Here is a 14,739-nt window from a genome sequence, read left to right on the forward strand (position 1 = left end):
AGCGACACCACTGCTCAGTCACTTTTGGTCTTCAGCCTATGAGCTGACGAGACAGGACGCCTGCGCAGGCCAGCGCTATGCAATAACATAACTGTGCCTGCCTGCGCCGAGCTTAAAATGGCGCGTGTATGTGGCCTTTAGCATACGAGAGTGAATGGTGATGCAGGTAGCTGAGAGTTCCGTGCCCCGCCGTAGCATTGAAAGGTATCTCCGTTCTAGGGATGCAGATACAATTGAAAATGGCAGACACCCAGGGATCTGAGGCACTGAGCCAAAAAATGCCCATTGCTAGCGACGCCACTGCAAATGGATTAAATAGACATAAGGGACAAGGAGCATGTTAGACAAAAAACAAAAGAGGAGCGTGGAGATGAAGGGGACGGAGAGAGGGAGGAGTGGATGGGGAAGAGGAAAGAGTGAAGGAGAAGATGAAGAAAAGGAGTGATAATGGGAAAAACTGCAGTTCAATTGCAGTGGAATTAACCATCGGGTTAACAACTCTTATTTACACAAACTAAAGGACCAAGAAACTTTATTATATTCATCCAACCTCCTGGATTGCCCATGGGAGACATTTAGGACATCCAAAAGAGCAGCCAAGTCCCCTGTAAAGCAGTCAGTCTGGCCAATAGGAACTGACCAGTCCTACAGGATGATGGCGCGCTCTGGCACTAATCATTACTGTTAGAGACGAGCATCGGGAAAGGAAGTGGAAGTGGGAGGCCACTTGTTGGCTGCTTTTATGTCACTTCCTGGGGGGAGAGATGCTGGAGAAAGACCGAGGTGAGGGTTTTAAGTTTAAACTTGCTGGCTGCCACTATTCATGGGAGCACTCAGCTTTTATTTTTTTAAACTGCCCTGTAAAAACAAATATAAATATAATAAAAAATAATAGAAATGTAAAAATAAAAGCTGCACTGTAATTGGTTGCTTTGGGCAACTAAGCCATTTGTTCTATTTCACAGTTTTGTTAAATGAGGCTTAGGCTAGATTCACACGAGCGTGGGGGAAACTCGGATATGAAAAACGTGACTTTGTGCAGGTTCGGTTTTCACGGATCCCCATAAACTTGAGTCTATGGAGGGTTCCGTGAAAATGGAACAAAATAGGACATGTTCCATTTTTCATTGGACCCTTCACACGGTCCGTTAAAACAACATCCGTGTGAACGGCCCCATTGTAATACATGTGTCCGTGTGACGGCCGTTGTTTTAATGGCTGCCACATGGACGTAAAATACGCTCATGTGAATCAGGCCTACTGTGTTTTATTTTAAGTATGATGGTTTTTCCCGAACCCTTACCTCTTATCCCTTACTCCACCTATGGTGAGACAGTTGTCTGGCCTTTGTATCCCTTTCATATTAAAACTAATACACATGAAGCAGCAGCAGACACCAGCCAAGTAAACCAACCAACCTGGTGCTTTTATATAACCTAATGCATTTTGTCCATGTAACCATACTATATATTCAGCTTTTCAGTAATTGTATTGAAAGCTGTCACTGGAATACAAACTGAGAGGAAGACATGATTGAAAAAAGGCACTACAATATTCAATGTCTGTGAAAGAGCAATCAAGTGGTAATTATTCCATTGATGGGATTTATAGATAGTTTTGCACAGAGATACATAGACATATCTGAATGAGCTGCACGACAACTAGAATAATGAAACAGATGCAGGACCTTTAGTTAAAAAAAAACAAAAAAAAAAAAACATACAGAATGGATTATTGGATTATGGGGGGTTTGAAAGCTTCATAAACGGGAATAAGTGAAGGAAACTTTATAAGAGACTTGTACTTGAGAAAATAAGATTGTTTCATAACAGAATGTAGCTCACAAATGTGTAGCCACGACATAGCAGCCGCGACAGCTGCTCTAGAATTGGATGACCTGACCCACAGTATAATGTCACAATTATGGTCACGAGTTCTTGAATTTTAGTTTCACATATCAGGGTTTTTTTTAAGCAGGAGCTGACCTATCTCTAGTTTTTGGTCCAGAAGAATGTCGTACTGTACATGGCTGTTATCAAGACTGAAAGCTGTACTGCTTTAAAGCCTAGTGGTCCACCAAAACAAGCTAACAGTGGAGCCAAAATTAGCATTGGAAGCAAGAAGATATTACCCTGCTACTCTGTTGTGTTAATTAAAGTGTAGCTAAATGTTTGACAATCGCTAGAACGAAGCAGCTGAAGCGCTCGTGTGAGCGCTCAGCCGTTTCGTGTCTGTTCAGTTTTTTTCAGAAATAAAAAATGGGTGTCTTTGAGGCTAGTGTGAAAGCAGAGTCAATGATCCTATTCCCAAAAGATTATAATGTACAGATGAACATCATTATAAATCATGGATTAACCGCAAATGCACCACATGGCCTAAAGTATGTGAACTAATATTAGCAGGGGAACGGGTCATACTGAAGAGCTCAGTAATTTTACACATGGCACTGGTTATAGAATGCCACCTTAGTCAGTCAGTCAGTCAGTCAGTCAGTCAGTCAGTCAGTCACATAAGTCCCATTTCTACTCTACATCTATACTGACAAATGTAAGTGTTGTTAGGCCGGATTCACACTAGCGTGTTCGGTCCGTGATATACGGTCCGTACGTCGGCTGTATTTACCAGACTGAGCACACTGCAGGGACCTGGGCTCTTATCGTCATCGTTATCTATGACGCTAGGTGTCACTGCCTCGCTGCGGGAAAACTGTCACGTACTGAAAACATGTTTTCAGTACGGGACAGTAGTTCCGCGGAGAGGCAGGGACTCCTAGCGTCATAGATAACGATGATGCTAGGAGCCCGGCTCCCTGCACTGTGTTCGGTCCGGGAAATGCGGCCGACCTGCGGACCGTATATCACGGACTGAACATGCTTGTGTGAATCCGGCCTAAATGTGTAGCAAAAAAGTCTTGGCGCAAAAAAAGATAAAAAATCGGCTGTAAAATCCTACAGAATGGGATTCCTGGGTGCTGAAGTAAGTAGCACATACAATGTTTTCAATTGACTGAGTTACAAACTGCCTCTAAATGTAAGGGTATGTGCACACGCTAGCTGTCATTTACGTGTGAAAAGACAGACTGTTTTCAAGAGAAAAACAGCTGCCTCGTTCACACGTAAATGCTCCTCCTCGCATTTTGCGAGGCGTCTGAGACGCTCGTAAATCTTGAGCTGTGCTTCATTGAGTTCAATGAAGAACAGCTCAAATTACGTGGCAAAGAAGTGTCCTGCACTTCTTTGCCGAGGCAGTCCATTTACGCGTCGTCGTTTGACAGCTGTCAAACGACGACGCGTAAATTACAGGTTGTCTGCACAGTACGTCGGCAAACCCATTCAAATGAATGGGCAAATGTTTGCCGACTTATTGCAGCCCTATTTTCAGACGTAAAACGAGGCATAATACGCCTCGTTTACGTCTGAAAATAGGTCGTGTGAACCCAGCCTAACATAGGTACAAGATTTGCCCATCAGGTACTTCATGGATTGAGTTTCTGTAGAGAAGCAACCATGCACAGGTCTAAGATACAGTAGGCATGGGCAATTCCGAGCATTGGCTGGGGTGCAGGATTTATTTGGTAATGGAACATAATTTTCTGGAGCAATAAACCACACTTGACAATAATGGACGAATCTGAATTTGAGAATGCAAGTGGAATCATTCCTGTCTGAATGCATAGCGCCAACTGTATAGTTTGACAGAGGAAGAATAGTAATATCATGGCAGTCTATAGTCTGCCTATGGGATACGGGTAATATATAACATGGTGGTAGGTTTAAGGGTTTATTAGGGAACTGAACAAAAGGGGCATTTCTAATATTAATTTGGTGGTACAATTAATCGTTACCAAATTTTCTGATGTGCTAGTGATAGGCTTCTTTACATTTTACTGGCCTGCAACTGGCATAAATCTTCAGATACAGTATTTTCAGATAGTCACATACCCGTTATGCCAGAGCTGGAGTTGGACTAGTGATTAGTTAACTGAACTTTATTACAGTGCCTCAATTTGTCTCCCTGTTTTGACCTTCTTTTCACTAGATACTTTATAGAAAACCTTGAAGATATAGACAAGTATTTAATAAGGTGTCTGTCGACTGCTTCACTATCTCCACGAGTCATTTACCACGATTTCCTCTTTTCTGTTTTTTCTTTTGGGATTTCTACCCAGGCTAAAATTATAGAAAAAAATAACTATATATTATGAGCCATATATCAATTTAGCACAATAAAAAAGTGTGATTTCTGCTCTTGAGTTAATGATGTAGAACCCATAAAAGAAGTGTGACTGTTGAAGAGCCTGCGGCACTCAATATTACCTGCTCTAGATTTTATATAGTGGATATTGTAGAATATTTGACTATGTAAGATTTATACTCATATGTCAGCAGGGGCGTAGCAAAGAGGGTGCAGACACACCCAGAAACTTGGAGCCTGAGAGAGGTGTCTCTGCCCCTTAAGAACAGACCATTAACCCTTGCAGAACCAAGGCCTTCCGATGCCTGAATGTCCACAGCAAAATTTCACCTCTTGAAAAGACACATTCTAAGGGGTAAATATTTTTTTTTCTTTCGGGTACAGATGGGGTTTTAATGTGGTATCAAGACAGAACTGGTATCTTTTATTTTTGATTTTTTTTGTAGGGGAAAATTGGAAAAAAAGTTAAAAAAGTAAAAAGTTTAAGCCATTAATGACCAGCCTATTTTAGACCTTAATGACCAAGTCATTTTTTACGTTTTTCCATCATCTTATTCAAGGAGCTATAACTTTTTTATTTTTGCATCGAAATAGCCGTATAAGGTCTTGTTTTTTGCGGGACAAGTTGTAATTTTTTTTAGCACAATTTTGGAGTACATAGAATTGATTGAATAACTTTTATTAACTTTTTGTTTTGGGGGGGGATAGAAAAAAATTGCAATTTCGCCACACTTTTTTGCGTCCTAAATTTACGCCGCTTACTGTGTGGTATAAATAACACAATAACTTTATTCAACGGTTTGTTGCGATTGCAACGATACCAAATTTATATCGTTTTTGTATGTTTTACTACTTTTACACAGTGAAAACCCTTTTTTTTTCCAAATTATTTGTTTTTGTGTCTTCATATTTGAAGAGCCATAACTTTGTTATTTTTTTTGCCAATGCAGCTGTATGAGGGCTTTTTTTTTCGGGACGACTTGTAGTTTTTATTGGTACCATTTTAGAGTAGATGCGACTTTTTGATCGCTTTTTATCACATTTTTTTTAAGGCAGAATTCAAAGAAAACAGCAATTGTTGCATGTTTTTTTATTTTCTTTTTTACGACGTTCACTTTGCGGGTTAAATGATGTAATAAGTTTATAGTTGGAGTCGTTACGGACGTGGCGATGCCAAATATGTGTAACTTTTTTACTTTATTTTGCTTTTTAATAATAAAGCAGTTTGTAAGGGGAAAGGTGGGTTTTTCATTTTTTTTTCACTTTTCTTTTTCACTTTTTATTAAACTTTTTTTAAACTGTTTTACTAGTCCCACTAGGGGACTTCACTATGTGATCCTCCGATCACATTTATAATACACTGCAATACTTCTGTATTGTAGTGTATTACTGCCTGTCCGTGTAAAATGGACAGGCATCTGCTAGCTCATGCCAGAGGCATGACCTAGCAGGCATACACTACAGGCAGACCTGGGGGCCTTTATTAGACCCCCCCCCCCGGCTGCCATAGAAGACAGACACTTGGCAATCTTATCACTGGGTGTCGGTGGGATGAGAGGGAGATCCGGCACTCGCTATTGCATCCAAGTATAATGTGTCTATATCACAGAAAATAGTCCATGACGGTGCGGGTGGCTGGAGGGAGGTGTTAGTATTTTTTATTTTATTTCATAGGCCTTTTAATTTTTTTTTTTTTGTCCTAATTTTTAAGTGATCTGCTTACAGAGGATTGCTGCAGGAACACAGATCATGTCCTCCCAGCATACTTCTGTCCCCCATCAGATTTTTGGAAGCTCGTGATGTAATTGAGCCATGACCGGCTTCCATGCCAACAGCCCAAATACAGGAAGGAAGCTTCCTGAATTCGGATCCCTGTGCAGAACACAGTGCTCATTTTGAGCTCTGTGTTTAGTGTATTTTGTGACAGGAGACTGGTTGTTTTAGCTCTTTGTCACTTCAGGAGGATCGGTCTGACACAGTGATCAGCCATTAAACAGGATAACGTCATTTTATGTCCATGCAGCATAAACCTTCCACTTCTAGCACAAGCCACTGCATAGCTTCCGGCGTCCGGAGGCAGCCAGGACAGCTGATCGGTGCGGCGTCCAGGTATCGGATAGGTCATCAGTATGAAAAACAGCCCCCATACTGGACAACCCCATTACTGTATTCTGTATTATGCATATGCTACTATTTGTTTTATGGAACCATGCCATGGAACATGGGAAATACATTGCCAAGTTTTTATTTTGTTATTTGAACCAATAAACATTCTGTTTTCTGGATATAGCATAAGTTGCAGTCCTCCATTAAACAGGTGATATTAGAATGTGAAATTACCATGTGTTGTGGCACATATGCATGGCCATCCTCAGGGGCATTTGTGGCCACCAGAAATCCTTTAATTAAATGTATGCCACTGTTACTAAATTACTATATGTATGGAGCTGTTATTTGGTGACTATATGTTGGTATTTTAGCACTGTATGATGGTATTCTGTGGTGATGCTGCTTAGGCAGTGTACAGTATGTTATTTTTGCAGTGTATATTGGTGGTGGTGGCGGTATTGTATAGCATTGTTATTCAGGCAACACCATATGCGGAAGGAGGCGCCAAAAGAAGGTACCGCGCAGGGCAATATCCAACGTAAGGCCAGCCCTGTTCATAGGATAAACTCTGCTATATTTGTATATCATGCTGAGAATTTGTTCATAACTATAAGTCACCTCCCACCACAAATTACTACAGATGATCTGTTATTCAGTATACAACTCGCTGAAGAAAAACAAAGCCATTGAAATTTAAATTTTAGCTCATGTATTTAAAAATATATGCACAATTAATACATATGATTTTTACTTAAACAGGGTCACCACAATGTTTTACCCATATTATACAGGAGAGGTGTAAATAATCATGACTGTTCTTCTCTTTCCATTGAGTATCATACATTTATTATAGTCTATCCCTGGTTGACCGTAGAACGGAATCCTCACTAAGCTCTATCAGTATAGCGCGACTGCCTTGACATGATAACCTTGGTTAGGATTCTGTCTCCAAGGTACTACGCTATTGTTTCCGTTAAAAAACTGAAACTTTACGGAATGGAAACAAATGGAAACCAACTGAAACGGAAGCATTACCATTGAAATCAACGGTAATGCAAACGGAAGCTAAAGTATCCATTCAGCTTTCCGTTCATCTGTTCCTCTGAACGGATGAACTGAAACACCAAATGGAACCCGACGCTGAAGTGAATAGGCCCTAAGTCATCCTAGTTTGTCCTAGTCTCAGTGTGTTTCGCAATAAATATTATACGTTCATCGAGGATTTTCACATCACAGTGACACCATGTGGCTATAGATGTTTGGATTTCATGATCCGCATTTATATCCTATACGTTTTTGTCTTTTTTTACTTTTTTGACAGTATTGCATCATGTCTGGCACCATCAAAAGAGGGTATTTACTTTCTCTTTGCCAATACATAGATTGCCTCAGTTATGGTAGGTGAATAAATAAGTAGTCATATTGTACAGAATTAGCATAAATACCTGTTGTTTTTTTTTGGGTGTTTTTTAAAAGCCATTTCAGTGACATTAAATTGCCTATTGTTTAAATGAGGATTTTATGTTAAACATATTTTTTTTATTTCATTTTTGGAGAAATTTTTTTATATTTTCTTAAACTTTCTATCTGCCCAAGAAAAATGAAGATGGTAATCCTGAAATATTGAATTTTGGCACTGTCTACTGAGCCCCAACAAAAGCAAAGGCTACTTGTTTTTTTAAAGAGGCTCTGTCACCAGATTTTGCAACCCCTATCTGCTATTGCAGCAGATAGGCGCTGCAATGTAGATTACAGTAACGTTTTTATTTTTAAAAAAACGAGCATTTTTGGCCAAGTTATGACCATTTTTGTATTTATGCAAATGAGGCTTGCAAAAGTACAACTGGGCGTGTTTAAAGTAAAAGTCCAAGTGGGCGTGTATTATGTGTGTACATCGGGGCGTTTTTACTACTTTTACTAGCTGGGCGCTCTGACGAGAAGTATCATCCACTTCTCTTCAGAACGCCCAGCTTCTGGCAGTGCAGATCTGTGACGTCACTCACAGGTCCTGCATCGTGTCGGCCACATCGGCACCAGAGGCTTCAGTTGATTCTGCAGCAGCATCGGCGTTTGCAGGTAAGTAGCTACAAAAAACTACAACTCATCCCGCAAAAATCAAGCCCTTGTAGTACTATATCGACGGAAAAATAAAGACGTTATGGCTTCTGGAATGTGGGTAGGAAAAAACGAAAATGAAAATCTGAAAGTTGTTTACGACGGGAAGGGGTTAAAGTTAACACCTCTATTATAAATTTGTAGGCAGACAACACAGGATCACATCCTCGACACTAGGTGATGGTGATAGCTCACCCCCCCCCCCACACTTCTCTGCACATTGACCTCTGCACATGTCACAGAGCATGCTCACAACACTCTCCCATATGAGTCAGGTTTTGTTTATGTCCAGGACCAGGAGCCTACTATAAAGCAAATCTATGCAACTGCTGTTTTAACAAGATCACTGAACCCATAATCTTTTAACGAAAATAGAAAAATATACAATCAGATAATAACAGATAAAAAAAAAAAAAATGTTTCAGTATATACAATATTTGGGGTTAATAACAAAAATAAGTGATATATCTCCTTTACAAAGAAAGCTACATGAATATCCACTCCTAGGTAAAAGGTGAGATTGCAACTAAATGAAATGACAAAAAAAATCTTATTTTGAAAAAAAAAAAAAGTCACACTGTGTTTTTCTCATATTATATATTCCATAGCATTTTTTTTTTTCTTGCAGTATTTAAGCCAATGATTTTGTACATCTTCAGCAATGAATACTGTGGCTTCTTGACAAGTTCTTTATAGAATTTAGTAAATACCATAAATGTGCATTATAGCAACCAGTCATTAAGTCTATCCGATCTTGTGATATAGTTAGAGAGCGAGGGTCTGACTAGTTGTTCTCTGTTACAGCACAATTATACTTTTCACCCTGTTATTAGAGAAGCCTGATGCTACAAGCTACAATTACTGTAGATGGAAGTCTGGTTTGCTGAACTATTATAGGTACAGTTACATGTAATCTCACCATTATATAAAACAGGTGCTACTGTCTTATTCAACAGGCTATATATGAAGTATATAGAGCAGTGTATATATATATATATATATATATATATATATATATAGACAAATCCACCGTCCAGTAGCACCAGCGAAAAAGTATGGTGGGTGCACGCCTCAGGGATCCTCATGTTTTATTCTTCAAAAAGAGACAAACTTACTCCCAAAATTCAGTCACTGCGCTGGTCATGTTTGTTGTGTTGAGGATAGAATAATTAGAGAAGCAACGCTCTGTATTCCATGAATTGCCACAATGTTTCCAAGGTAAAACCTATATGATAAAAAAAAAATACAAATACGATTGGACATAAAATAAATATAAAAAACAAAACGAAAACACTAGTGATGCTATTAATGTTTATTTTTTATTTTATTTTATAAGGTTCCTATATGGCGAAACACAAGTTCCTATGGATCTGTAATATGGGTCTATATACACTCCATGTGCTACAGTCTAGTTTCTCTGTGGAGGCTCAATATGCCTATGCTTGTGAGACACACGTGGATCTTTTCTTCAGGGCTTGAGCAGTTCCTGCAGCAATTACTCCTTATGGTCATAAATAGCAATGGCGGACATTTTTAAGAAGTCCAATGTCTCCAATAAAGGTGAGAGCCATATTGCTGGTTCTCATCTATTGTGTTCATGTATAATCCAGAAAATAATAGACAGATATATATATATCTTTATAGATCTTCTATTCCTTTTGATAGGGCAGTGGTCTAAGGGGCCTTTCACACGAGCATGTTACGTCCGTAAAGGACGGAACGTATTTCGGTCGCAAGTCCCGGACCGAACACAGTGCAGGGAGCCGGGCTCCTAGCCTCATAGTTATGTACGACGCTAGGAGTCCCTGCCTCGCTGCGGGACAACTGTCCCGTACTGTAATCATGTTTTCAGTACGGGACAGTAGTTCCACGGAGAGGCAGGGACTCCTAGCATCGTACATAACTATGATGCCAAGAGCCCGGCCCCCTGCAGTGTGTTCGGTCCGGGACTTCCGGCCGAAATACGTTCTGTCCTTTACGGACGTAACATGGTCGTGTGAAAGGCCCCTTATAGTTAAACAATAAGATCATAAATACATTTTATTAAACAAAAAGCAAACAATTAAATGTCATAATTAAAACCTGCTGTGGATAAAGTTTTAAATTAAAAATCCATTCAAATTCTGTTTTCAACATTTAATAATTAAAATTAACATTTTGAGAATCATTATGGAGGTTTTCAGTAAATAATAAAATGCTGCTAATTTTAGATGTTGGCTATCAATATATTTGATTCCTCTTTGGTAAGTATATCTTTCTTTTCCACATGTAATCAATTTTGTGTAGCTTCTTTGTATAGTCCGTGCTTTGATTCCCTTGTAAACGTTTATATGTATGAGAAACTGGTAGTAATCTCATTCTAATTTTCTTTAATATTGTGTTATGTCTAATAAAATAAGACAATCTTGTAACTATTTTATTTACTGAAGATTTGTTTATAGCACCGCCACGCTATACAAATACATGCAATTATAAGACTGACAATTTCAACTATCTACTAGTATATCCCCTTCCTGAGATCAGCTTTTATACACACATATATATAGCAGAAAAAGAATGGTGACATCACACTGCGAACACTAATGCCACCTAAACCACTAAATATAAATAAATATGCACTAAAGCTAAATCTACTTAAAATAGGGAGGTTCTTAGTGCACATTTTGATCAAAAAGTGTTAGCCCACCTGCCACGACAAGGCGACTTCTGTAAGGTGGGAACCTACGCTGCACATACACCCAGAACTCGGACTAAGCCTACATATATACCTGGGGATGGTAGGATCCAGCATTGAACTGATTAAAATCACCCAGGGCAGAATGGGAGGAGTGCAAGAACAAAAATGGAGGCAGTCACTAACCCCACATATATGGATCACATAAACACAACAAAAATTTGAACAGCACATTCCAACTAAATGATATAAAATGTATGCAGGTGCAGGAACACCTGTGACTGCAAATATACAGCAGACAAAGAAATGGCGACAGTACACTGCGAACACTAATGCCACCTAAACCACTAAATATAAATAAAATAAATTCTATATATATATATATATATATATATATATATATATATATATATATATATATATATATAAAAAAAAATATATATATATATATATATATATATATATAAATATATATGTACATGCATATATATGTATGTATATATATGAAGAGACTCTTAATAAAACGCCTCCTTGATGGTCAAGTGGTCTTATTCCTATGTATTATATGGGATTTATTTATTTTTAAGTAAGATTTCTTTTTAGGATATATAAGGATAATATTTGATTTAGAATATTTATTTGATTGTTTTCTTACAATGTAGTGAGTTTTATATGCTGGTTGATTAAATGTCACATAATTACATAGTTACATATTTCTTATTTTAATTTTAAAATTAATCAGAGAATAAAGAACAATATGGGCTATGGGAGCTGTAGCTACATTGTATCTATTAACTACATTTATAGAAATACTTACAGTTGTGAATGAGTTATAGAGATAATATATGGCCCAGGATATAATAACAATGTAGTAAATATTTAACCAGAAAGACAGAACAGCAGCAGCGAGTCCAACACCTGTAAATAACAAAACATAATGATGTATGCAATAATTTACTCTATTAGTAATAGAAGTAATAATCATATTACTTGATGGTCATAGTCATTTTTTAACAGAATGGGTATTATTACCAAACATAAAGAAATATTCTCCTAACGCTTTCAATGTGTTGTACGGGATTAGAAAAACATGGCTATTTTGTTCCAGAAACAGCGCTACATCCATCCATGGGTTTTGTCTGGTATTACAGCTCAGCTTTACTGAAGTAAATATGGCTTCGTTTCAATACCATGTACAACCTGTGGACAGGTGTGGCACTGTTTTTGGAAGAAAGCAGCCATTTTTACTAATCATGTACAACCCCTTAAAGGTGAAAAGCCAACTCCCTGTGATGTAAAGTATGTTTGCTCAGAACATAATATACTAATTACTCTATAGTTCAGCTGAGCAAAAACACATATAGTGATAAAATTCTGAAAAAGCCCCATGAAAAAAACAAAGCAAAAAGCCCAAAAATTAACAAAAACAATGCACACTTCTATACCTATCAGCACCATTAATTTATAATTTATGACATTTGACATTAAGACCCTCATCCCACAATAACAACTTATCCACAGTATAGCTAAGTGTTTCATCGCTGGGATCCGACTGCTAAGACCTCCACCAATCAAAGGAACAGGGGTCCTGAGTCATCTGGCTTAATGAAGTGGGAGTCATGCTTGAGCGCTGCTGCTTCATTTATTCTCTATGGGACTGCCGGAGATTTCTCAGTGCTGTACTCGGCTATCTCTGGCAGTCCCATAGAAATTAATTGGACCGGTAGTGCACATGTGTGGCCGCTGCTACGCTCAAAAAGGGGACTCAAGACCCCCCCTTCTCTTGATCGGACGTGTCCCAGTGGTCGGATCCCAGTAATGAAACACTTATCACCTATACTGTGGATAGGTGATAAGTTGTTATGTGGGATAACGCCTATAAGACTGTAGCTGGCTATCCACAACAGATAACTCTTGTGGACCCACCAGTTTCAATAAGTTCAAACAACAATCTATTGTATAAGGGGGCAAAACCCAACTGCTTCCTGATATCTGACGTTGGGAGAAACAAGGTTTGAGCATGTAGGATTTTAGTTTGACTAATTATTTGTTCTCTCATGAGATAAGCAGAGGCAGTAGTCTCTCTTCCCATGGCAATAAAGTTAGATGCTTGGCTGATCCCTGCATGCATGATTTTGGGAAAGTCAGTGATAACTATTAGGGTATGTGCACACACACTAATTACGTCCGTAATTGACGGACGTATTTCGGCCGCAAGTCCCGGACCGAACACAGTGCAGGGAGCCGGGCTCCTAGCATCATACTTATGTACGATGCTAGGAGTCCCTGCCTCGCTGCAGGACAACTGTCCCGTTCTGAAAACATGATTACAGTATGGGACAGTTGTCCTGCAGCGAGGCAGGGACTCCTAGCATCGTACATAAGTATGATGCTAGGAGCCCGGCTCCCTGCACTGTGTTCGGTCCGGGACTTGCGCCCGAAATACGTCCGTCAATTACGGACGTAATTAGTGTGTGTGCACATACCCTTAGGAGGACAACTATCTTATGTGTATGATGAGCTTTAGTAAATAAAATATTATTCTAGAAAGAAAAGTCATGCTGAGCTTATATTTTTCATGTTTTTTTACCCTAAAGGGAAAATGTACTTAATATTTACTTTATATTTTCCATATTTTCAATGGTTTGATTTACTGACAAGCCACTGTTGTAAATTTGTACATTTGTGGATTTCAAAAACTGAAGACCACCCAAACCTCTTTGGAGCCAACTAGAGATATATATTACTGAAAATCTCTGGTGCAATATTATAAGCGCACTGCCATTGATTTGGATGGCTCTTGCTCAGAATGTTGTGTCAGAGCTTTCCTGTAACTGAAATGTTTGAGTGGCGCTGAGTAGCTTGAAGGGCTCTAAGGAGTAACACAACCTCTTCTCTCCGGAAATTGGTGGTGGTCCATGCTCATGGACTACACTACAAGATCATTATGATTTTTATTTCATATAAATTTTGGAAAGATTTTCCCTTTAAATACTAGTATGTATTGTAATGTTAATTTTATCTATAACTTTTATAATAGACTGAGTTTGTATGAGTTTATTAAGCTTTTATTTTTTTATTGAACAGTTTAATGGAAGGGTGCTGCTAGTTTGCAATTTTGGTGATGACCAATTACCACCATAGGGCTCCGCATCTGCTATAAAATATTTAAGCATTCTAGAAATGGGCACTACAGAATAAAAATATGGTATGCTTTTGTACATAGATTATGATAGAAATAAAAAAGGGTAAAATTGCTATACTCTAGAAACAAATAAAAAAATAAGTATCTATCTATCTATCTATCTATCTATCTATCTATCTATCTATCTATCTATCTATCTATCTATCTATCTATCTATCTATCTATCTATCTATCTATCTATCTATCTATCTATCTATCTATTCAATCATATGAAATGGTGATCTCTTGCCATCCTTGGGATTATTACAGATCGTTACAAGATTTATTGTGACTAATAACAAAATATGTATTTTATGTAATAATAAATTCAAAGTATATTAATAATATGCAAAAACTTAACTGTCATATACATTTAACTAAGAAGTCTATCAACAAATTACTACAAACCATTTTGATGACTATATGACTATGTGACAATAACTATAGTGATAATTATGGGAAA

The 14,739-nt window shown here is 38.2% G+C and overlaps 1 protein-coding gene across 1 annotated transcript in view; it reads right to left on the reverse strand.

Moving 5' to 3' along the window:
• Positions 1-14,739, reverse strand: part of LOC142658106 (sodium- and chloride-dependent GABA transporter 1) — a 141,363-nt gene that overhangs the window by 38,681 nt on the left and 87,943 nt on the right. Inside the window, exons 4-5 of the mRNA XM_075833853.1 lie at positions 11,910-12,010; positions 9,534-9,643 (exon numbers count right to left, since the gene is read on the reverse strand). Of these exons, the coding sequence (XP_075689968.1) occupies positions 9,534-9,643; positions 11,910-12,010 (211 nt within the window). The remainder of the gene's footprint in view (positions 1-9,533; positions 9,644-11,909; positions 12,011-14,739) is intronic.

The sequence above is a fragment of the Rhinoderma darwinii genome, chromosome 7, assembly GCF_050947455.1.
Source record: "Rhinoderma darwinii isolate aRhiDar2 chromosome 7, aRhiDar2.hap1, whole genome shotgun sequence".
NCBI classification, from domain to species: Eukaryota; Metazoa; Chordata; class Amphibia; order Anura; family Rhinodermatidae; genus Rhinoderma; species Rhinoderma darwinii.